The sequence below is a fragment of the Seriola dumerili genome, unplaced genomic scaffold, assembly GCF_002260705.1.
Source record: "Seriola dumerili isolate Sdu_G_001 unplaced genomic scaffold, Sdu_1.0 BDQW01000153.1, whole genome shotgun sequence".
Taxonomy (NCBI): domain Eukaryota; kingdom Metazoa; phylum Chordata; class Actinopteri; order Carangiformes; family Carangidae; genus Seriola; species Seriola dumerili.
In genome coordinates this window covers 493200-519648 of record NW_019174408.1, presented here as the reverse complement: position 1 = coordinate 519648, position 26449 = coordinate 493200, and the positions used below count along the sequence as shown (strand labels likewise).

The following is a 26449-nucleotide window of genomic DNA, read 5'->3' as shown; positions in this document are numbered from 1 at the left end:
CTCCACCCTCTACACTCTGCTCACCTGCTGCAACTGCATCGTCCAGACGCAAGTGAGAGTAAGTTCACAAGATGCAGAACACACTGGGAGGTTTTCCATCAGTGTTTTTTAAAATGTCATTCTCAGAGTAGACATAATGGCATAATGAAGGACTCAGCAAAGAAACTATAAAAATTCCCTTTTAAGGGGCGCCCCAGTGGCTCACCTGGTGGAGAGCATACTATTTAGGCTCGGTCGTTACCGCAGCGACCTGGGTTCAAATCTGACTCAGGCCCTTTGCTGCATGTCATGCTCTCTCTCTTCCCTAACTGTCCTGTCTCTTGAATAAAATTCCTTTGAAACTCATTGTCTTTGCATTTGTTGAATACATGATTTTTGTCAACCGCTCTAGCTATCATGCCTCTCAGGCTGTCATGGCAACCAAATTATGTCCAGTAATACAATAACTATGCAATGGAAATCTCATTCAAATTTAATATAAAATTTAGCTGAATTTCCAAAAGATACGCAGAAGACATCATTACACCAACTTTTCCACCTCAGTGAAGCGTACACAATACAATGTGAGCGCAGGGTGAAGGTATGGCTTCAGAGAATAAAACAAAAGCATCTCCTCTCAAATACTCTTATTCTGTTAGGTATCATCAATTTGTTATGCTCAATGCATTCCAGGGGTTGATCTGTTGTAATCTAATATTTAACATACCCACATTTCTCCAACCTTTCGTGTCATCTTCTGCATATATTAGTTGATTTATTACTTTCCCAGAATGACTTTTGCCACTTACTATTAATGCAACACATCTTCTGGCAGCATTACATTATTGTTTATTGATAGAAGGATTGGTATCTCCTCCTCCTCTTCTACTTTAGATGTCTCCCTGTATGACTGTTTGAGTCTGCTGCAAAATGGCAGCTACAAAGAAGCCCATGCTCTTTTAAGAGAGGCTGACATCTAAAAGTTAGATTCATTTTTAATGTTTGGGGAATCTAAAATGGCATTAGGCAGCGCCAGATACAGTATGAAGGGGGGAAAAGAAAATCTGGGAGAAGACGAGGTATAGGTTACAAATGACAAATGTAAACAGGGGAGGGAAGCAGCATCCATAACGTCGCACGTCTACCTAAACAAAATATTAAAGAATCTTACAGAGAAGATTTAGGGGAGTCAGACAGAGATCACTAACAGAACAGTGAAGGCACAGTGATCGGTTTCCAGCAGAGCTTTGGCAGCAAAGCAGCCCTGACTTCAGAGGCTCGCCACCACGGACTAAGAGCAGGCCAACAATAATCGTAGACTGACTTCAACATTAGGATGAGGCAGCATGGAGCACTCTTTAATTTTAATGATGTAGCACCACTTAAAATGCCCACAACCCAAAACTGCATTAAGATGAGCCATACAACATTTAATTTTAAGTGTCGACCTTGAATGGTGAAATCAAGTTAACCAAAGTGATTTTTTTTTTCTAGGACACAGAGTTTAAAATTATGTAGAAAAACTGCAGGATATAAGAAAGGTATTGTACATGTCTTTACCACCTCTGTGGATTTGGAAGATGGATGTTGAGAAATAAAGCTAAGAGGAGCAGTTCAAGGCAAAAACAGCTGAGCTGAGTTATTACTCTTGTTGTTTTGTCTTGGAGCTGCTGCAGTAGAATAAAAAACAGATACTGTGATTTGACCCTTGTTGGAAGTTGGAAGTTTTTGCTTCATTTGTTTATATGTTCTTTAAAAACACATTCATCTTTTTTTTTTTTTTATTTCGCTGAGAGTTTGATGAGAAAATAAATATCACTCCCATATCTGTGCCGTAAATGGCGTCTCCAATGAAAGTCTGGAAACTTCAAAATGACGACAGGAAGTCACCGCTCCCAGCCAAGAAACAGTCCTGCACGTAACTCCCTCTAAAACCAAAACTTGTCATTTATATACTTTGGCTTTTGTACAAAGTAAACAAGCAACACATATCGTAAAAAGTGAGTGAGCTTCAGTGCTGGTAGGTTAGCTGTTAGTTAAGCTAACCAGCTAACCCGTGGCTCACAAAGAGTGTCATCATGAGCTAAAACTAAATACATTTTCTACCATCGTTCAACCAGAACAGTTCTTCATATGGAAATATACAACAATTATATCATTGCATTTTATGATTCAGTTGTTCTTTTTAAATAATATATAATTATATTATTGTATTTTATGTTCCAGGTGTTTTTTACTAATAATATAAGTTGTTTTTTTTTAAATCGTTATTATGAAAAAATATCACATACGTCTGTAAATATATAATATTCACCCATGGCAATATAAAAGTCTCTATTGAGAGTTAAACATTATTATTAAAGTAAACATGCAGATATAGCGACGCCTCATTTGAAGTCAGAATGTGGAGTATGTACTTCAAAGACGGCGGATCTGTGTTCAGGCAGAGTTAAGGCGCAGAGGATACTCACTGATATGAGGCGCTGGTAGAATGCGAGCAGCTCGGACAGGACCGTGGCGCACCGAGAACAGCTCCTGGGCTTCTCCCGCCAACTGAAACACAGACAAGAAAAATACGATAATTTATTAGTTCATATATCGGGTCCATCAGAGACGAGAGACAATCCGCTCTCCGCGATACAGACGGACATCAGACTTAACGCTAAGCTTTAAAAAACACAGATTCAGGCATTACACAGTCCAGACATGTTGTCTACCTGTGGCTGCATTTACAGATGTCTTGTTTTAAAGAGGCCCTGTGGAGTTTTATTGTACACAAACAAAAGTTATGTTTACAGTCGCTGGACTTGAGTGTATCCTTGAGGTCAAACCATTGTGCTGAAAGCCTTCTGCATTAAACATTCAGCATTTGAATATTTTAAATCCAGTCGTTTTTTTTCATGTTTACCAGCTAGCAGTCTTCTTCTCTGCCTTTGTTGGTGCATGACGGAAGATTTTGGCAGATTACAGCCACTTTCAGGTCAGTGGAACAGTGAGGTAGTAATGTGTATTGTATTACCCGTGTGCCCCGTGCATGCCCATAAACTCACACATAGTGCAACTCCAGGTCCAAAAATTCACAGGTTACCATAAAGGGCATCAGACATTTTGCTGTGTGTCTGGAAACGCCACCTTTATTTGGTCTTAATGAACAATTACCCTGGGACCAGCATGCATTGCAGTCTCCATAATGTAGGGAATAATGTGTGAAATAACCACGAAGGATATAGGTCTTGGGAGATTTGTGCAGAACAACAAAGCACAAGGACAAATAATTTATTTGTTCGCACTGTAAGAAAAATAATCTATTCCAACTGTGTGGAATCGACTCGTCATAGAGAGAGAGAGAGAGAGAGACAGAGAGAGAGAGAGAGAGAGAGAGAGAGAGACGAGGGCAGGCAAAGAACGGAGGATGAGGAACGAGGGCGGTCTGGTGGTTGAAGTTCCAGCCAAACCACAAAGCAAAATCTACTGAGGACAGAATAAAAGGCCCAGCGGCATCGCAGTGGAAACGAGCTTCCTACACTCACTGTGATGCAGCCAACAAGGAAGGGTTGGGGATACGGGCTGATGCCAAGTAGGCAGGAGCCCATGATGTCTCTCTCTGTCCCAGTCTGACTGTAAGCACGAAGAACACTCCAACCAGTGTTTCCAGCAGATCTTTAAAATCTCCCAAGACTGCCCTCCACTTTTGATTGCACGACCATAAAAAGGATAAAGACGAGAGGTCTGACTCGAGTGCTCAACAGGTTTCTGATGAGATTGTAAATTATGCGTGTTTATGTATAATGTGTGTTTGTCTGTGTGTGTGTGTGTGTGTGTGTGTGTGTGTGTGTGGAGGTGGGTGTGGGCAGCAGGGGGGGGTTGTCAACACCCAACCCTATCAACATGTCACCAATTATTATACAACACTGAGCATAGAGATGTGCAGAGAAATGAGAAATCAGCAGCTGTTTGTTAAAGTGCGTGATGCTTTAATGGCCGGTGTTCAATGTAAAAAGCTGTGCAAGTCTTTTACTACTTAAACCTCTGTTCATCAAGCAGCTTCGCTGATCAAACAAGTGCATTCCAGCACATTTGCACAGGCTTAAAAATTACATTTAGGGATAAACACTAAAGGTTTTCCTGTTAGAGAGGATTTTAAAGTTTGCTGCATTTCTGCTCTTTATTACAGCAGAATTACCGCAGTGTAAAGCATTTTAATAGATGTGTGTGTGTGTGTGTGTGTGCGCGTGCGTGCGTGCGTGCGTGCGTGCGTGCGTGCGTGTGTGTGTGTGTGTGCCTGGCTCGGTTCAGGCTTCATGTGTTCATATGCGATGCCAGTATATTAGGTCAATGGCCTGTGTGGCTCTTGGCAGTGTCTGGCGTGTGTAATGGCACGTTGTTCTAAGCGCAGAATGCCCCACTTTTGTTATTCTTTTATGCGTTAAATTACACTGAAGCCTGCATTATCACTTTACTAGTGATTTAATCTGTTTGTTTTAAGTCTTTAAACCCATCTGAGGGGATGATCGCTCTTTTGTGCAATTAGTAGCCTTTTCAAAGTGGCGGATTTGGAGCCGTGTTTTTATTCAAAGTGCTTGAGGCCCGGCAGTGGTAGATTAACACTGGAGACACGAGCAGGTTATACGAGCACTGATAGCAGGAATAAAAAAAGGAGGCTGGCAGCAGGACAGGATTCCCATACAGACAAATGGACCTGCGAGGGAGAATAATGGAATTTGCTGGATTAAAACGAGAGGAGGGGAGGGCCGGAGGTTAATGCGCCGGGTTATTGTGCATTACCCCGCTGCTCATCCTCGTCTTACATGGCTCTGTGTGACATCCACTGCCATCCGCAACATTCCCACCATTACATTAGCGGCCTGGCGTATGCAATATGCCAAATTGCTTTTTCAAAGTTGTTTTCCCTGCATATAGTTATTCATTATATTCATTTCATTTGTGGCTCGGATGCTTTTGTGGAATCACAGTGTGTCTGCTCCTCTTGTTTTAATCTCTCAAATGTAATGCCATAAGCTGTGAACCGATATCTGGGCCATATTCACAAGTGAGCACGCTCGCTAACACAGTGCGGGACATATTGGGAGGTTTGGAGGGAGCAGGTGCTTTAGGGATCATACAGTAACGGGTGCCTGTTCGCGGGGTTTTCACAACACGGAAGAGCGCCGAGCGCCGGACCGCTGCAGCACGGTGACGTCGAGCTGCGAAGCAAACAGGTATTAAATGACTATTTTTAAGTCAGGCATCCAGAGATGAACTCCCTCACAGACTGTACACATGCTGACGATACAGATAGAGATACAGGTGACACCCTGAAGAACAGGCAGTGTGGACTGCATCACATCTACACCATGACACTATCTATTAAATAGTAAACTGGCTGAACAACTGAAAACAATTGCAGTATTCTGGCGACCCGATAGCCGAACGGTTAGTTCATTTACTGCATGTCACTCCCCTACTCTCTCTCCCTGTATTTCCTGTCTGTCTCCATCTATTAAAAGGTATAAAATTCCCCAAAAAATAACTTAAAAATAAAGAACTGCAGCATTTGATATGTTCAGTTCGATCATATTTGTAACCTTGTAATGCTGTTTTATCATGGCCAGGTCTCCTTTGAAAAGGAGATTTTTTGATCTTGAGGAACTTCCTGGTTAAATAAAGGTTAAATCAAATAAATAAACAATGTTTAGCACATGTTCAATTCCCAAATCAATACTGGCTATTAACAATTTGTAAATTTCTATGTTGTGGAACCAAGAATGCGGGTTTGTTTAACTGACCTCGACTACAACTTATTATTTCCATTTTTCATTGATGTGTTCCAGACATTAAAATTATTTTCAGGCCCAGGATTCAGATATGAAACATCTTCATCATTTCCATTAAGCAACTGTTTATTAAGGAATTACAGCTGAGATACTCACACTGTCGCTCACAGCTGGCACCAACACAGGTTAAATGAAGGGACAGGATAAAGCAGTAGAGGTGAGGTAGGAGGGAGCGATCATTTACTTCCCTTTAAATTAAGAAAGATAATTTACTCTGCAGCAACATTCATAAACAGACTGCTACTGTCAAACAGCCTAAAATATCACCCACTGTTGATTGGTTGAATGAATGTATCCTGTGCGGCTTCAACACTTTTTATTATAAAATGAATATCTAATATTGAAACGAGTTGAAATGAGGGTAACCCCAAAACAGATTTTATACTTTTTCCATATGTAACGAGTCCATAATACCTATAGTCAACCGTATTCAGCAGAAGAATAAAAATCACTAATGCACAATGAAAAACTGAAGCGTCAGTTGCACAGTTTCAGTGTCTGTCTTTGTATTTTATTTTATGCCATATATAAAGATCCCTCCGGCCTAAATCAGCATTATGGACTGAGAACATTTGTGTAATAGAGACCCAGGTCCACAGCACGAGCATTAACACTGACACTTGCCGCAGACACCTGTCTTCCCAGCAGGTCATTTCATCTCAACACGTACGCAGACAGACAATTAGTCCACGACAGTCTGCCTCTTATCAGGCGGCGGTGGATGACACCTCTCCAGTGTGAGGCGACAGTGATCTTCATCGCCTAAACACCTCTGTCAGCGTCCATATAGCCGGTCAGAAGTCCCCGTTCCACGAGTGTGTGAAAGCATGTGTGTACACGTGTACGCTCGCACTCTGCCGGGGCCATTACAGAGGGTGTTGGCTTAGCAACTGTCACAAACACTTCACAGCCACTCAAGAGCCAGAAACCGAGGCACCCTCTGTGCTTACTTAAAACCCTGCGAAAAAACGCAGCCCAGAAACATCCCGTAAACTTTCAAAACTGAAAGGAAACAATGAGGGAAGGACAGCATGTGATAAGAGGCCGGGGGCGAGCGGTGGTGTGAATCAGAAATGGTGTCAGGTTCAGCTGAAACTGAGAGGCAGAGCAAAGCTTATATTTAACTGGGTGTGTGTAGTGTGGCTGAAACAGCTGTAATCCTCCATAATAACTGCAAGAGAAAAACCTTCCAGCAGCGAAAAGGAGCTGCCACATCACAGTGGCCGATGTGTGTGTTCACGGGTAGAGAGCAAAGAGTGTGTCCCTCTACCCGCGGCCCTTGGATGTTTATAAAGAGGCTGATTAAGGACTCTGGTGTGTTTAGATCTCACAGGATGTATGTGAAGTTTGCATGTTTCAGTGACAGCGTCTACATGAAAGGTGATACCCGGTGAGTGAAGCCTTCGCGGGGTTGTGGGTAATTTGTTAAGTCACGGAGCAGGCGAAATCTTCTAATGATTTTCCAGGACTGACTTTAAAAGAAGTGAATTTTCTAAATGAGAGATCTTTGCCCGAGCTGCTCGGCGCCCGGTCACGAGAACATGTTTGAATGGAGGAATGCATTTCAAACATACGACTACAGTGCGCCCGTGTTGTGCAGGAATGTTAGTCCGTATGGCTTTCTGACGTTTGTTTTAATGTGTTTATTTAATATATGATCCAGTCTCTGTGGTTCGCATCTGATCTGTAAATAACAGAGGTCATGTTAACCCAGATCACCCTTGTCATTATGTCCCAGCTCATCAGAAGGTCTCCATCTTGTGGCCACACTTCACATCAGATCAGGAGCGTGCTGATGCAGGAATTACACGCAGTATGTGTTAAATAGTATTTTGGATTAAATTAAGTTTGCGTACAACACAATCTAAAAAAAGGCTACCCATTAAATCAGCCCCACAACTAATACTTTAACATCAATAAATGATAATTATTCTTAGTATTACTGGATGGTAGTTTCCACTGATGTAATTTGTGGTGTTTGATTGGACTTTAATTTGGTCTATGACCTGTCTCAATTTCCTGTAACAACCTTCAGATCATTAATGCTTTATACTGTAATTATGCATCTTTTTCTACAGTGACTCATCCACATGAATGATATTATTATAGACTGTTCATTCGTTCAGTTTTTTACTGCTTTAGAGCGGCGCTGCTTCGACTGTGTGCTCGTCGTGGAGGACGCAGTTTGTGCCGCTCTTGAGCTGTACTGCAGTTTACAGAGAGGTGTCTCTGTTATTTAGATTATTTAATTGTTTAAATGCAGTTTTAACGTCATCTTTATGTTTTATTTTTAATGTATTTCCATGCCTGTGTAAAGCACTTTGCCTTATTTCTGAGTGCTGCTATATAAATAAACTAAGCTGTCACTGATATGAATGGGGTGGAGAAATAATAGAAACACCTGTCCATACAATGCAATACAATTCATCAGCACCACACACTACTTCATTTAAAATTACCATAAAGCCGAATAGGTATATAAAACAAATTATAACATTAATGAAGAAGGATTTATAGCAGGATTAGACTGCATTTTTTTTTAGCTAGGTGTTCCTAATAAACTGCAAACTGTGAGTATAGTTTGTGAGTATTTGTTTATATTTTTGTTAAGCTGATGCGCTCAGATTTGATGCTGATACTGTAAGTTGCTCTGTGGACACTCATCAGCAACACTGACCCACGAAGCTAAACAACAACTGCCATTTTACTCCTGTGCTCGACAGAGAAACAGTCTGATGCATTTCAGCGTCAGGAATCTATTAAACTTTTGTCATTTCCATTCTGCTCGACTCCAAAAGAAACTTTTTGTTTGTGCTGCGCTTCCGTTTGAGACGAAGACAGAACCTGTCAGTCGATTTGAGGACCTGTGTTACAGCCCTGGGTCGAGGGGGTGAGTGCTACTGTTAGAATCACATACTGTTCAAAACGTGGTCAACGCTGCCACCTAGTGGACCAGAAAATGTACTGCATTTAAACAGCGAAAAAGCAGGAACCACATGCAGCTCCATCACAGCTGAGGTGATTAAAAATGTCAGCATTAGTTGAAGGAACTCCAGTATTGCTTGAATTACCACTGTAATCTTCATGCATACAGTATATTATTGTTTCTTGTCATATTTTTATACATTTATAATGGGAGCTCCACTTAGCTTAAGTTAGTCTTACCTACTTTAAATCAAGGTTGGAATATATTTATGAAAACCATATTCTAATATTCTGATCTTCTTTTTTTGCAGTGGTTGTTGTGTTTTTAATTATGTTGTATTTTATTCAAGAGAATCTCAAAGAACTGCTCTGTTATCAGCAAATGTAGTCATTTAATGTTCTGTGAAAAATGAATGATGGTTCAAACAAATACTAAAATTCGCAAAATCGACTTATTTAAAGGTGAAACATTAATCGATTATCAGCATGTTGAATGTCGGACACGTCCAGACACGTTCCAGGGTCAGCAAATGATTCCAACAGTGTACGACCTTTGAACCCCAGCGAGGACATAACGTTTACATTACACAATAACACATGATCAAGTGTAAAGATGTCCACTGACAGGGTGAGGATTTTTTCAGATCGTCTGTGTGTTGTATATTTTAAAATAAACATGGAATAATATCTTTACTTTGGGACTTGTGGGTCCATATATTGAAAAATAAAGCCTTAAGAGATTTTGGTCTAAGTTTTTGAGCACATGTATCTGAAAACGGAGCGTGGTATGAGACGAGGCCGCAGGTTTACAGGCCCGTCGGGTGTGTGACTTACAGATACGCCCCAGATCTGCATCCCGTCAGTGTAGCCGATCATGAGGCAGAGGGGAGGGTCAGTGGTTCCGCTGTGCATCTCCATTAACTCTGGGTTGCGGGAAGTGTCTGGGAAAAAAGAGAGTGAGACAGTAATAAAGTTTATGAAGAGGATGTGTTGAATAATCAAACAAAACAGGCCACACATGAATTAAATATTTTCACTGAGATGAACCCCAGAACAGATTTACATTAGGCTTTCTTACATGATTGCAAATGTGATTTATATAATCTGAATTCTCTCAACTAAATTCTTTTTCTCCTTTTTTTACTTCAGTCAGAAATATCTTCTTCAATTCGTCCTTAACTTTCATTCTTCTGATTTTAAGGTCTTCGTGTCGCTGCTCCACATCCTAGTTTCATTCCACTTTTATCAATATCAATCTTGCATTAACTTTTTGTGTCATGCATATTGTGCCATAACTGCAATCTACAAGAATAAAACGTGACAACCACATATCTTGAACGTCACCGGATTTAAAAGCATAATAAATACATTCAAAAGCAGGAGAAATGAGTTCAACGCAGCAGCCTAAACAGTGGCGATAGGCTGCTCTTTTTTTTTTGTTGTAGCCAAACTTTGATTCAACAGTTTAAATTTACATTATTTTCTTAGATTTTTAACAGTTATAGACAGAAAACACTCGTGGTTTTTAACCAAAGAGCCCAATTTAGAAAGCTGCCTGTATTCACAGAAGACAAGTGTAAGGCATTAACTTCTGACAGTGAAGTGAAACACTCACCGTTGATGTCAGCTTTCTCAAATCGAACCCAAATTATTTTCTCTTTTTCGTCAGTGGGTGGAGCCCCAGTGTACGCCTGTAGTTCAAACACAGAAAAAGACAATGAGCAAAATATACACAACAACAATTATTATTACATTATTTAGTTGACCTGTTAAAGGATCTTTGCAGCAGAATAAACCCTCAAAGTAAAGAAAGACCACTGGGAGAGGGTGTAGATTTTGTGTATGAAACGCTCCCTGTTTCTAATCGAAGCTGCTACTGATCGTTCAGGTCAGTTAAAGTTTGGTAAAAATAGTCAAATCCCTCCACTTATGAAACATGTTGTTGTTTTCTAGATTTTTGTTCTGTACCATTGTTATCTCCGGCTGGGACGATATGCTGAACTCTCGATTGGATATGTATTGCGATTTTCATGTAATGAGATTCAATATTTTAGTTTACTTTTTCAACACTACGGCGCGGGTTAAAGTTGACTCATGCACTTAATATTTCTAAAGAAAACAATGCACACCACATGTCAATCAGTCTTTCTGAGTTTTACTTCAGCAGCATCATCACTGCTATAAACCCCCTTCGCTCTGTCTTAAAGCCAAAGCCAAAGGTGCGCTACACCTGTCGCTGTGGGTGGCACTGATTCAGGAGACGCACCTGTGGCTCGTATCACAGGGTTGGATTCTTCAATCTCTCTCATAATCTAAATGCATCACCGTGCCGCACAATTTCATTACCTACATCAAAACAGAACTTTTCCGTTACTTTTACGAGCCTCAATTCCATCATATATGCTGATTATATACAGTGTGTTATATACTGATCAACACAATACTGCCGTGCACTGTCAGATGTCGCCGCAAATTAAACTCTTTCTGTAGCCGCCTCATCATCATCATCATCAAGCTGAACTAATTAAATCAGTAAAATAACTTACAGCTGTTAGTGTGAGTGAATAAATGGCAGGATAAAATACCTGAGGGACCACATCCTGCAGGAAGGTCACAACACTTTCCATGTACGACTGCTCCCTGTGACAGAAAAAAGCTCATGTCAGCGCTAATGATGAAGCACTTATCAACGTGACTCAGTCACAGCACCATCAGTGTTTCCACAACTGTAGTTAGCCATGTCAAAATGTATTGAGAATTACACTGCAGTACTAATAGTCTACATGAAGGGCAACTACATTAGTTTAAAAACAAGATAACATGTATTTCAAGGAGTGACAGTGCATTATCTTTATAATAAAATGATATTTATAAATTCTGTCCTCACGTTGCAGCTTGCGCTCGCACCAGAACCCCTCCAGCACAGCGACTTGGTCTGCGTGGAGAGTCAGACGCCATTGTGTCTTCCGTTTCTTTCTTTTTTTATTATCCTGAAAAGGTACAAAGACAGATCTTAACATGATGACAGCACACAAACAGAATGAATAATTAGTCTGCAATCATACTAATGTTCACTGACAAACAAATTGTTCTGTTTTTCTGCAGCATGCAAAAATTGGCTGCATTTACACAATGCAGGGTGGAACAGTCAATAACAGCATCCTCAAAAATTAGCACAGAGTTCAACCTGTTCTTCTTAATGCTCTAAATTTTAATATGATTTGCAAGATACATGTTGAGATGTCCTCATACTCAACCACTGGACTTTAATCAACACAAATGGAAAGAATCAAAACTACATTATAAACCTGGGGGACGAGTAAAGGCTTCGAATAAATGCACTGACCTTCATCTGCAGTCTGAGGACCTAGCTAAACCTAATGCAGTCTAGCACACATCCATATTCCATACTGAGGTAGTTCTATTATTTTGTCCTCATTATATCAGTGAGTGTAGACTAAACAGTAGAAACACCTGTCTGTATAACACAGTAAAAATCAGCTGTGTTGACCTGGCAAAGAGGCACCTGGTCATCAACCAGAACAAGTAACACCAAACCCCATTCAAAACATATTATTATTTAGGTGTAGGGAGACTGTGGGAGACAGCAACAACTGGAAGCCTGCAGACATGTCACGTCACTGTTGTGATGAGGGAACTATACGCCTAACGGTCAAATTTTCAGTTTATTACTTCAGGCTTCATCTAACTTTGTGTAGCAACCCAGGCAGGTGAAACAGCAAGGAGACCCTGTCCTGTCAGCACCTAAGGATGCTCCATGAGGAGCTAGAGGACATGGCTGAAAAAGTCTGCTGCCACTACTAACTCGAGCCAGTGGATAATGAATAGATTATCAAGCAAATCAAAACTTAAGGTAGCAGCCTCAAAGATCTCTGTTTCATTATCAGGTTTGTTTTTGATTCCAGTTTCTTGTGATTTTGCACACGAGTCATGCCAGACACCCAATTCATACAACTGTGAAATGCAAGGACTTCCTATATGATTTCATCAGTGGGTCATAGGCTCAATCACCATTGCGTGACTTAAAAGACATGAAAATCTTCCATGCTGCCACTTTAAAGTCAAGGATATGCAGGATGATATATGACTGATTCCTCTGGTAAGACTGACGTGAGCCAGTGAAAACATACACAATTAGGATATACCACATATTTACATTCCCCTACCTTTTCTACCAAAATTAACCATAACTGCTGACTAATGAAAGAAGGTGTTGGTGCATTAAACAGTAGAGTTCACGTATTTTAACAAGTCCATTAACGGTGCATGCATGAGCTGACTATCACACTGACCAAACGCTGTAGGATGTCAACAACAGGACAGACAGACTGTGCTGCATGCAGTAAACAGCGTTTCCATGGACTGATAAGAGATGAGCTTCTGTTGCAAACCACACTAACAAGCTCGGCTGTTTTAGCCTCGGTTAGATATCCTCAATATGTATTCAACTAGCATGCACCGCTAACAACTAGCATACCCACACGGGCAGTACTTAAGATAACTGTCATGTAAACACAATACAGCTATTGGCTAATGCTAAAGTTGTACTGGTGGATGTGGACCCAAGCGGCTAACTTAGCTAGCTAGCGTTAGCCGATATAACTCCCCTGTAGTGATAAAACGACACAGTAGAAACCGCTAAGGAGGAGATGCGTTTGTCACGTTTCAGCAAGACGTTATTGTCAAGTGACTGTAGTTACGAACCGAGGCGTTGAACGCTGACAGTCTCCTTGGTTATGAACTTGTGTGGCGGTTTGAGGGGTTCTCTACCAAAAAAAACGTCAAAACACAAACAGACTAGATCTGCGGAACTGTGTTGTGTAATTGGGAGCCAATCGGAGCGCTGGAACGGTTTCGCCAAGCCAATCAGGCAACAGGAAAGGCGGGACTATTTACAGCGTTACCTATTAGAAACGTGGTATTTTACAAAATAAAATATATCCAGTGTTGACAGTAATGCGTGTTTTTACAGACTTTAACAGGACGGCCTGTGGTTTCTTCTGGTTTAAAATCACTATGAATAAAAATAATATCGAGGAGTGATAACACACAATCTGCAGTCACCATGTGGTCTCGCGAGGTTGCTGTGTACTTTGGCAGCATGTCATAACTCACAAAGTCTCGTGTATCTTGAAAAAAAAAGAACAGTTTGAAAACAGTAACAGTATTAAATCGTAATTATATTATTTAAATATATCCAGCCATGTAAAAAGAAAGAGCCGGACTCATACATTCAGGCGTTTCCACTGACTCTGGCTGATTAGATCTTTTCTTCAGGGTGAAGCTGGGTGGAGCTGGGTGGAGCTATGATGGAGCGAGGACCAGTAAGAACAATCAAGATGCAACTTGTGGAAGCCTAAAGTGGACTAAATTAAAATGATAACGTAAACTTGAAAATGAAAACGTAATTCCACAATAGCACCATAATTTTCCACATATGCACAGCATGTGATATTTGAGTAAAAATTAAAACAGGAAATGCTATAATTCAATATAATCCATGGATCTTGATATTAAAATTAAAATGGAAATGCTGTTTGACATTTAATTTTCAAAGTCGTACACTGTAAAAAAAAAAAAAAAAAAAAAAACTAATTTTGTTTTCTATCAGTAATTTTCAGTTTTTTAAAATTGTGTACAAAAGTCTGTAAAATTAAAAGAATTATCTGTAAATTAACAGCCAAACTTCTATTTTAAGCATTATTCCAATAATAATGAATTATATTTATTTCCCATTTTTGTAAAGAAAAATTACTGTATTATTTATACTGCATTTTTCTGCTTTCTTAAATAACATACAAATGTATGTAAAATGACAGTAATTATCTGTAATTAAAAATGTAGCTTATTATTATAAAGGTTAATGTCCATACTAACATTTTAAAGATTTTCTCTGTAATTTTAGCGAAAATGTTATTAGTTTTATATTTATGTGACTTCTACATTCAAACTTTGTAATTCTGGGTGCAAATATAGCAAACTTTTTTTCATCACATCAAACATTCAAATTCTAAACAAAAAAAGTTTGAAATACTGGAATGTATCCCAGCATGCACTGGAAGGAAAGCAGGAAAATGGTTTATCACACAACAACACACACTCACACACACACATTCAAATCTATGGACAATTTAGAGTCCTCAATTAATTAAATGTGCATGTCCTTGTTCTAGTAATCAGAGTCCCTGGAGGAAACATGAGGAGAACAAGCAACACTGCAAGAAAGAACCAGGGTTGAAGCTGAACTCAGGCGCTTCTTGCTGTTGTCTTCCTGCCTGGACTTTACTAGTCTGTGTGTTTGTGCATGCACCATATACCATAAAAGAAAACAGTAAAAATTTGACAATCACCAATTCATTTGCTGTGGCCCCCAGATTCCATCAGCTCAGGGAACCTTGTTCAATAAACTAGATCTTCGGTCAGTCAAACACTAACATATGGTGTTCTGTATACTGTACCGTGTGTGTGACAAGTGGCAAACTGTCGTGACGTCACCCATTGGCTTGTGAACTGCTGCTTTGAAACCTCGAATTTGGCTTAATTTTTTGGAGCCAGAAGAAACCATGTTTGGATGAGAGGGTGGAGCTGGGGAGGAGGGAGGGGTGGATCTGACCCGTGTTACTCTGCTTCATTTTTAAAAGGGGAAGAGGAGGGTAAAACATCTTATATGTGGATGATAATAATAATATATGATAAAAGTATTAAACAACATCTTTAGGCTGCCAGGGAGCCAGTATCAGTTTCCAGGTGAAAACAGCACCAAGAGCAATCAGTTCATTCCAGTCAGGCCCTTTGCAGCCTGTGCACACAGCTGATAATTATTAATGTAAACTCAGTTGACAATTTATTAGGAACATCTAGCTAAAACTGATATAGTCTAATACAACAGCCCTGTAATAAACAGTCCTTCATGAAGATTATACTGTTTATACAGGTGTTTCTGTTATTTAGCCTATCTTTGTTGATATAAATGGGTTGGACAAAATAATAGAAAATAATAGAAACTTAAAGCCATGGTGAGTGTCTTTATGTAGCAGTAGTTTTGTGTTGGCATTGGTTCCCAATATTTCTGTCTCTTTGATTACTAATAATCAGAATCAGCCCTGAAAAATCTGTTGATCCCTATTGCTGTTAGTCAATTTAGGCTGATTCTGTCCTTGATTAATTAATGTGTTATTCAGTTAATACCAAGCAATACACCAGGGATGAATGAATCCAAGTTTATGTCAAGTTCTATGTGCTTCTATACAGTAACATAATATATACAGTTCATCATACTATTTGCCTTTTTTTTTTACCCTAATAAGTAACTTACTGCTCTGATCATAGGTGCTATCTTCATCTCTAATGTGACGTTCCTTAACTAGTATGAAGTAAGTACAATAAAGTAATTTAATAAACATGACCTACTCTGTCTCTTTCCAGTCTGCTGAGATCAAGAACTGCCGGGGCGAGATGCTGTGATGCATTGTGGGGTTTTTAGTATCAGGCCTTCCTTCAGCCTTGCAGGTAGCACTCTTCCAATCACACATATTTACTATTGATATACCTGATTGATTTCGTCACTGGTGTTAAATATCTTTGGTTTGATCTGAAGTGAATGTGAACATTGATGTGTGTAGGGTAGATGGCCGTCACTGTACTAGAACCCTCCCTGAGAAGTAAGGTGTGCAGTTACTGATCTCAACAGCATGGAAGTTATTAGTAAGAAACATGTCAAATATTCAAAGGTAACAGCTCTGAGATAAAACTGGATATTTGTTGGTGTGTCCAACTGTATTTAACACGGCCAAGGACCCACAGCAGCACATCACCTGTGAGATCATGATAATGCTGAAGAACCAGGAGTGACAATACATCACCAGGTGGTGGGGAACAGAATGAAGTGCTTCTGGTTTCAAAGCACCGTCCTCCAGCATTTAAGAAATGGAAGGTCTTTAGTTTGGTTTTAAAAGAACACATTGATGGGGCGAGTCTAAGATCAGCAGGTAAACTGTTTCAGGTGCACAGATGCTAAAAGCATCTCACTACACTTTGAAAATGCTCTAGGCACATGGAGATTTCCAGCGTGTGATCTGCTGGGATTGTAAACTAACAGCATGTCTGAGATGTTCTGTGAAGCCAGACCAGCAGGTGCTTTGTGACCAAGAGGAGGATTGTTTCAATTGTATTCTGAAAACAACAGTTTCAGACTCATGCAGTTGTTCATTTTTCCATCCGGTGCACACCTTGTTTAAATAGCCAGTTGTTTAAATTGACCAACAGAAACCTGGTCTTCAGTAAATGGCACAATATTTAAAGGGCACATTGTCAGTATGCTCCTACATAGGTGAGTGCACAGCGTGTCTGTTTAACACAAGCAGAGTTGTGAAGATGAGCTTCAGGTGTTTGATGTTTAGTCCGGTGGAACATTAGAAAGCAGCCACAGAAGGTCAGAGCATTCTTTGTCAGTACAGATCATTTAAATAACATTTGTTTAAGCTTTATTAAAGTAATGGTAAACAAAAAAATAATTGAATCATACTTTTTAAGGACTTTACAGTGAATCTTAGTGTCTCCTGTTATTTCTTTCCCCCAGATGCTCCAAGGATCCAGCTGATTACTGGCAGTTTGAAGGAGGATGTTTCTTCATCTGCTCCGTTGCACCGTCACTTCTGCTAAAGATTCATTGACCTTGGAAGATACAAGCTAAAAAACAACAGACCACCCCCCCTCAGCTCCACAGCCCCCCCTCTTTCAGAGGTGACATCATCACCTCCTCATTATAGGAACCTTAACAGGCAAGATAGACCAATGGAGAAATGCCAGTTTTAGTTCTTCAGATCATCCCGGGGCTCTGAAGAACTATTTGTGAATAATTGGTTGATATTGTAAATTTACATCTGAATATATTAAATAAAAGTGTTATAAAGTCAATAGTGGTGCGTATGTTATTTGTAATTAAGTTTCCAACCCCACTTTAGTTGAAAGACTACATACAGAGACTTAACAGTTTAATTTGCATTTCTTCAGTTTATTATATTTTATGAGAAATGTAAGAAAATTGATCTGAATCTGAATCAGTAAATATTGTATTTAGATTGAGCTTCTACAGGTTTTAACATTACTTTACACTTAAAGATTCAATGTTGACACAAATACTGCAAGTTGAAGTTTGAGATGATTTTAATCTGTTTTACACAGTATTTTTTACTTTGTCTTCCAAAACAAAAGGTTTACTTTACAATATTAAGCTTGTGTTAATATTTCATTGATTGACACTTAATTTTATTATTAGGAAAAAGTTTCTCTGCAGAAACTTTAGTGGCGTCACTTTATTGATGGTGTTTGATCATAATAAATTAGAAGAAATCTGTAAAATAACAGTTTTTCTCTGTGTCTCTGAAACTTTCTTTAAATGTATTGTTTTTACACTTTATTTGAATTAGGATATTTTACTTTAATTTTACGGTTCTTGTTTGGCAGCCGCTGCTGCCAGTCATTTGACTGATTTTTTACGGTTTCTTTTTTACAGTGTAGGCTACCCTGTTGTGCAGTGGATCATATTCAAATGTTAGTTTAAATTAAAATGCAATATAAACAATGTAACCTGATTTTCCATTTACACAAGCAACATTCAAGACACAATTAAAATGAATTAAAATGCAATTTTTAATCAATTTGAAAATTAAAAATTTGATGGCAAAGGGAGGCTGTACCCAACATTAGTATGGTGTTCCTAATAAAGTGCTCGATGAGTGTATAATGTTTGTGTAGCAATTATTGTTGCATGTATTCTTTTCTTAATGTTCGTGCTTTCTCTCTTGCATGTGGTTTGTCCTTAAAGGCCACCATACTTTTCTATTATAACTGACAGGAGGGGGATATTTTCTATTTTAAAAGTAAACAAATGTAAGGGTTTGGTAAGCTACAGTAGTTATTGTTACTAGCAGTAGTAGTATTATATATTTGTTCAACTGCAATAACTTGACCATAAATACAGACACTTCTGTGTGAATTCGAGGCACAGTGATGCATCTGAATGGTGATGCAGCTGCTTCAGTTTCAGGGTTGTGACACTGTGCGTGCTGGCTCACTGTCACAGACCGTCGGCTTCCTGGGAACAGACCCATCGTTAACGTCAGTAGTAACACCTGTGATTTATGACGAGTCAAAATGTCTGCTGTGAGAAAGACCTATCGGCTCGTGCGCATGCTCTGTTGTTCTGATTAAAGGTCATGAATGAGACAAGCTCATAAAATATGATTCATCGCTGCAGTTTAAACAGCTTCACAATATTTACAGATTTAGTTCATATTCTTCTTGTAGCATCGCCCGTCCTATCTGACGGAGCGTGAGAGGATAAACTGAAAGCCAAAGGGGTTTCTACAACGTACTGAATTAAGGGTCTGAAGACTTTTTTAAACTAAAGATTTCAGTTATTAATTTTTAATTAATTTAGTAGTTTTTCCAAAGGAGAACTTCTGAAACTTAAAGAGCATGCAGTCAATTCTGCTCATACGCATACACATCAGCTCAATAAGATTTCAACATCTCTATTAACTGATACAAAAACCAATGTAATTTTAATTCTTAGCATTTATATTTTTACAGGATTGCAAGATTCAAAGATGTGTTGTCACTTCTGTGGTGCAGAACTGCAGCCACACAGCAGTAGCAGTGGGATTTACCAACAGTTAGTGTAACTGCCAGCAGGGGGTGCTATCTGCCTGTGGAACACATGTGACATATTATCAGGAAGTAGCCTGCGCAGTGACATACTAATAGGCAACACTGTCAGCCACCTGATGAGAAGTGATCTGCAACTGAGTTTGAATACAGCTGGATGTGGAAATAAAAGCTTTAGTCTTATAACAGTAAAAATCTGACTAGACTCAACTCTCAGTAAGAGCTTTACTAGCTGACCGATTGATAAGTCACCAAACGATATAAATCACTGCCAGCGTTCACTTCATTCAGTGGAAAAGAAAAGTGCAATGTTCATGTTCAAAATGACCCCTCATCAGCTCACTACACAACTACTGCATTTCAAACCTATATCTATACGACTTTAAGTCTTTACAAACAAGTGCTGCCAAGAGAAACACTGAACAACTGTTAGATTAAAAACCATTTATGAGACATTCTGGCTGGAGTTTGGTTCTCATCCTCACCACAGACAACGCTCATTTTTTGTGTCAACAATCACTGTATGATTAATAATTACACACTATCACTGTATCTTAAGGTGGTCAAACATGTTATTAACTACCAGTCATTAATTACATTTGTACTTGTAACTATGGTACAATTACATTTGAATATAGGAGTTTACAGTAATTCCACTTGAAGATTACAAACCGTCCGTGTTCTGAATTGTTCCCTCATACTGAGCTGAGAAGGAAGTGGCTGAAAAAATTCAAAAAATATGTTAGTTTCAATCTCTTTAGACAGACTATCATGTTTTGGAGTCATGCCAAAAAAAACCTCAGTGGAGACTTCAGCAAGTATTCAGACCCCGTCACGATTTGCACACTTCACTGTGTTGTAGATTAAATTTTAAATGGATAAAATTGCCATCTTGCTGATCAAGACAAACTCAATAATCCACGATGACGAAGTGAAACTATGTTTTTTAGAAAGTTTTGCAAATTTATTAAAAGTACAAATAACTAAAATCTCTCATTCAGGATTCCCTTTGCTGCAGCTCCAGATTATAGTCAGCTGCATCCTCTGCCTTCATTTATTTAGATAAGGCCCCACAATGCACACTGCACGTCAGGACAAACGCCCAGTCATGAACTAATGAATGTTGTTTTTGTAACTTGCTCTGAGAGGCAAATGATTTTTTTGGTCAGGATTTGTTGTTGTAATATCCATTTTGGCCACAAGAGGCTGAAGTGCACCACTGCCCCAGTTAAAAGGGTGAGAATATGATGTACAACGTGTCTCTCTCTTGATCAGTCAGTATACGAATAAACTTTATCTACACAGCACTTTTCTTCACAAAGTTACAAGGTGCTTAAAGTAAAACAAAAGACAAACAGAAGTTTGTGTAAGTTACACAAATATATCAACTGTCAGTAAAGTGGGAAAATAAAACAAAACAAAATATCAAACGTTGATAAAATATTTCCTATAAAAGAAGCTTTTAAGGAAAGTTTTAAGAGACACTAATGAACAGTTTGGGGGCTCCAACTTTCCTCACCTTTTAAAATTACTGATTTTCATTCACTTATTCTCCTCAGTTCTTCCTTTACTTTTATTTCAAACCCTTCGTGCAGAAAACCTTGAAGACACAACGGCATGTACATGAGCTGCACAAAAAGAAGAAGAAAAAGAAAATTCACATATTTCATATCAGATGTAAAAAAAAAAAAAAAAGCAAGAAAAATCTTAGAAAAATGAACCTGGCCATTGAGGGCTTCCGTAGAACAACACATAACACACACATACAGTTCATTGTTCGGTTGGTGTGTGACTCCACCTCCCTCTGTCCTAGTGTGCCTGTAAATATATTTTCACATGGTTTCGATATAGAGACTGAACAAGGTTCAAATCTCAGTTTGTGAAGTTCAGCATCACCTCCTGTCTGACATCACTGACCCACACAAATACTCGTCATAGTGCGCACGCACACGTGCACACACACAGAGAGAGAGAGAGGGAGAGAGGGAGAGAGAGAGAGGAAACCATTCAACATGAGTTGTTGTGATGTAATTACTTTTCATTTGATGTGAAAAATTATTCAAAGTCAATGAGATGGAAAGTGTTCTGCAGTCTATCACAGGAACTGGCATTGTTTACTTCCCTCCAGCACATCATTTGCTCTATCTCACAGTCACAATTATTCTCTCTGTCTTACTGTCATACACATTCCACTACAGTGTATCACACGCCTCATTTAACGAGACGCCGCCGTGCGCATGCGTGTGTGTGTATGTGTGTGTGTGTGTGTGTGCAGTCCCTTATGTTGCTGGTGCTGCATTGTGTGGGTTTTTTTGTTTGTCTATTTGTTTGTGCCTGTTGGTTTTAGCATGTGTCTGTTATAAGATAAAATAAATCTCCCTCCTTGTGTTGCACCTTGTATTAACATGTGATGTGTGTGTATATGTCTTATCTGGATAAAGAAAAACACTTATTGAACAGATATAAATGTGTTCCTGGAGAGCAGGGTCTGTGTTCCTCAGATTGCCTCTGATGACTGTCACAGCAGTGTGTGTGTGTGTGTGTGTGTGTGTGTGTGTGAGTAAAGATCACTAATCAATGCATTTGTTTTAAGTCTGGATACAAACAGAAACATGGAAACAACAGTGCATGCTGGGACAGTCGGGTGCAGACGGTGTGAAGTCGTCGTCCCGCCGCCCACAGCCTGCGCTGCAGCTGGAGACACTGGTTGATTCCTGAACTTTAGACGGAGCCTGGCTGCTTTCAGTTTTTATGCTACGCTAGGCTAACCAGAAAACCACACTGTCGTGTTGTACTTAAAGTTCTTGAAGTCCCCATCAGTTTCTTAATATGTGCGATAAAGTTGAATTTTCTGCCAAATCCCTGATAGCTCTGTTCACGTCACATGAGAGTAGTAGTATTCATTGTTTTGAAGTTGGTGTGGCTCAGCAGGAAAGAGTGATGTCACATTGTTTCAGGCACCAATCAGGAATGCACTAGGACGCATCACCAGTGATGTGACGTGGGGTCATGGTGTGTTTTGTGTCTCAATCATCATAATCATGTGACTACAGTATACAGGGTGTGGCATGTGGACACTGGTTCTGCCAACTCCTGCCCCCGGATCTATTATCCAATAGATTCTGAACCCTGCTCGATGCACTACCCAAAGATAAATGCACATATTCAAAGTCGACTGTCTGTGTATTTGTGTGCGTCACGTATTAAAGGCCACAGATGGACTCCACGTGTACAGTCATATACGATCGTGCAGTTCTGTCCTCTGTCCATCTGATGGCAGTATGACTCCAGCTCTGAATCGTCCGCTGAATCCTCCCTCTTTGTTCTCCTGCCAATTTCTCCTCTTCTGCTGCCTTTTTTTTTTCTCTCCCACTTAGAACATCTATGAGAGGAGAGAAAAAGAGAAAAAAAAAAATGTATCCCCGGGTTAAAATAAATAGCCTTTCACAGTTAATTTAATTGACTATTTTGTACAAAATCGAGGTAATTCCGCCTCGGCTGCAACAGCAAACAAGAATAGCATTGCCTTGGCAATCAGTTACCACGCAAACACAGAGAAAGGCTTTAATCTGCTTCTATCACAGAGGAGCCATGGCTGAAGTTTGTACAGACACTGTGAGGCACCTGTTTTCTTAATTGTTGTAACATCTCTGCAGCAGAAAAAAAAAAAACAGCAGCAAGGGGGGGGGGGGGAAAAAATTTTACATTCAACAACAGGAGCAACAGAGAGAAAAGGAAGAATCTTAAATACAATGAAATGTGTTCAAATATATGTTTTATATCCTTATTGCATGATTTTACAATGATTTTCATATTTTAAGGAAGTTCCTTCATCAGGGATCTTTAAGCTTCTGGAGCTATATGAAATAATGATGTGAGATAAAATCTAAATTCATTTCTGATATATAATAAATTTCTTTTGTTACGTTCGTGGTCCGAGGTGTGAAACACTCTGTGTGTCGTTTCAGAGGTTCAGAGTTGAGGTCAGTGTCCAGAAGTGCTCCTCTTCCTCCTCTGTCTAACTTCTTAATCATCGTCCTCTCCTGCTGGCTGGATGCACGTGTGTGTGTGTGTGTGTGTGTGTGTGTGTGTGTGTCTGTGTGTGTGTGTGTCCCTCAGTGTCTGCCTGTGAAACAGAGAGCATGTCCGTCTGAGGTGTTGCTGTTCTCGCCTGTCCTGCTACCTCCAGCTGCGCGTCTACCGCCCCCCGCAGGCCGGCCGAGGTTACCCCACGCTGACCTGTTTAATTGTCTGCCTGTCCCAGCGCCCACCGGTGAGCGAGTGTGTGTTCCCGCTGCGCTGAGGAGGACAAGGGCGACAACACACACACACATGCGTGCACACGAGACAGACACACACGAGGGGTAAGAGCATTAAAACATGAACCAAACCACACAGTGTCTCTGTTAGATACCATCAGGCACATGTTGTAAGTGTGTGTCCCATTAAAACGTGCTCATATCAAGGAGCTTCTCTCAAGTCCGTCTGTTGTTTGGAGTGTGCGGAAACAAGTGCAAACATCCCACCCACAGATTTAGTAACTGCAGCTTCACACCAGCAACTAGAGGAAGAGCCCAGAGAGTCGAGGCTGCACAGTCCTCAGTGTTTGTTCTGCTTCCAGGTTTACAGCTGCATCATTCTGGGTTTTTTAAATATCAGATGAAGGAGGAAGTCTGCAAATTATTGCACAGTTGCTATTGGAACTGCGAGCATGAGTTGCACATGATGATTGATGCGGTCGTGTCCTGTTTAGAAGACAGGATGGTCACACGGTCAGCTGCAGTGGGTTTACTCTGTGTAGTTGAAGTGAATTCAAATGTTGAGTTAATATGAACTATACTGGAATTACATAATGTGTTTAAAAAGTTATGAAATATTATCATGAAATATGTTAAATGGTGTAGAATCAATGAAAGGAGTCGAGGTTCTGAGGTGGAACACAGCTAAATGTGTTTAATACTGTGCTTTAGAAATGGCCACGTGGCGTCACTATCGCCAAAAATTCATCACTTCTTTCACAGCTACCTCTCTGTAAAATCTCAGTTGACCTGGTTTGTGTAGTTTGTGTAGATTTCTGGTGAACACACACATCGTACAGATACAGTTTACAGGTGACTGCTGCATTTAAACAACCACTCAAAGTGAACAACCAGACACACTGACACCTGCACCTGGAGCAGGAATCCACACTATCACCAAATAAACTGCTTCCTCTGACGATTAATCTCTCGACTTATTGACTATTAATGTGGCGTCCGTGCTGCAGTGTGCTGATGTCACTGGTCAGAAACATTAGAGGACATTGCTCACGTCAGGCGTGGTGAGGGTAGATGCTTCGTGTGAGGCTGTGGAGCCGTTGTCACTGTGACAGTATGTATTGTCATCTTGTATCATGCTAGTTAGCGCTCGTTGAAAACTTCAAATAAAAATCAACTTAATTTCCAAATAATTTCTGCGAAGTTTCCAAATGATTTTACAAACAGTGTGTTTTCATTTGTATGTGTCTGTAAGTGTTGAACTGAACAAGAGGCAAACCAAAATAAAATTCTCTGTGGAGCCATTAGCGAGAGAGCTAGCTAACGTTCCCCCGAGTGACAAGATGCACACTTTGTTTCTTGGGAAACAAAGAAACATCGTTTAACTCATGTTAAACGAATCTCATACATTAACTGTACCTTCATGCAGCGGGCACTAACACCAGCCAGACAGTGATGAGCCGCTTCTACCCGCTGAAGCTGCAACCTCTGGGGGCCCGAGAGCCTGAAGGTGGCACCGGCTGGACTTCATTAGAAGCAAAGGAAGGTGAGGTGATGAATTTTCTTCTAATGAACCTCCAACCTGGCAACAGTGTGCCAGCACCAGTGGACGACACTGCCGCCGCAGAACCTCTGAATCTGCAGGATGTTTATGAAAAAATGAAAATTACTTTCAAAGGACATTCACAGGAAGATTCAAAGATTTAATAACAGCTGTGCATTTGAACGACCAGCTACAGACCTGGTCTTAACGTGTGATCTCCATCGTGTCTGCACTGTGATCTGAAACACGGGAAGCAGCATCATGGACACGTGTCACAGATTTGTGGTCACCTGATTGAGATCCGATCACGACGTGCACCTGACCCGCTTCAGATGTGGTCTTCTCACTTCCATCATGTATTCTTCATGGATTTTTCACCTGTATCAACATGTTGGTTTTGTCTGATGCAGACACAGATCACATGTTAATATCATGTGTAAGGAGAAATACTTTTTTTCCGCTGGACTTTCTTATAAAAAAATAAGTAAAAAATCTACAGAAAACACAACTGACTTGGCAGCAGATCACGAGAAGAAATATAGAGTAGATTAATATGAAATCTATACTTTGTGTCATGTTGGAGAAGTGGATACTTTCCAGCGTGTCTGTGAAGTGAGAGCTGAGAGGGATTTCATAGTGTGCTCTCAGTCGCGGATCATAGATGCTCAGCCACCCCAGGGCAACATGGGGCATCAGGATAAACTACAGGCCAAGGGAGGGAGGCTGACATGTTTCTTAACTGTGTGTGTGCGTGTGTGTGTGTGTGTGTGAGTGTGTGTGTGTGTGTGTGTGTGTGTGTGTGTGCGTGTGTGTCTGAGTGTGGAGATCATGGGTGTGTGGGGGCTATTAGTGGGAGGTGTGTGACTTGGGGGTTGGTAGTGGTTGCGGTAGGATGGATACTGAGGGATAGTGTGTATGTGTGTGTATGTGTATGTGTATGTGTGTGTGTGTGTGTGTGTGTGTGTGTGTGTGTGTGTGTTTGCACTTCCATGCCAGCCCCCAGGCCGGCCCCATAGTAATTACACACTCCAGTGGCTGGACTGGGAGGGAAATTGAAGGCCTGGGCTGGAGGCCCCAGCTGCCTCACTCTCCCTCCCCATCAGACTGCTGCTGATTGAGCTTGCCTAACACACACACACACACACACACACACACACACACACACACACACACACACACATATATATACACACTCTGAGATAGCCACAGCCGCACATGCAAAA

General features: G+C 40.2%; 1 protein-coding gene across 2 annotated transcripts in view; it reads right to left on the bottom strand.

Annotated features, from left to right (window-relative positions):
* The window catches only part of bcas3 (BCAS3, microtubule associated cell migration factor), a 344121-nt gene extending 332402 nt beyond the window's left edge, over positions 1-11719 (bottom strand). For both annotated transcript variants that reach the window (XM_022751363.1, XM_022751364.1), the window contains exons 1-5: positions 11626-11719; positions 11324-11378; positions 10354-10429; positions 9573-9679; positions 2451-2532 (exon numbers count right to left, since the gene is read on the bottom strand). In XM_022751363.1, the coding sequence (XP_022607084.1) occupies positions 2451-2532; positions 9573-9679; positions 10354-10429; positions 11324-11378; positions 11626-11696 (391 nt within the window). In that variant the 5' untranslated portion in view covers positions 11697-11719. The remainder of the gene's footprint in view (positions 1-2450; positions 2533-9572; positions 9680-10353; positions 10430-11323; positions 11379-11625) is intronic.
* Between the last annotated feature and the right edge of the window lie 14730 nt (positions 11720-26449).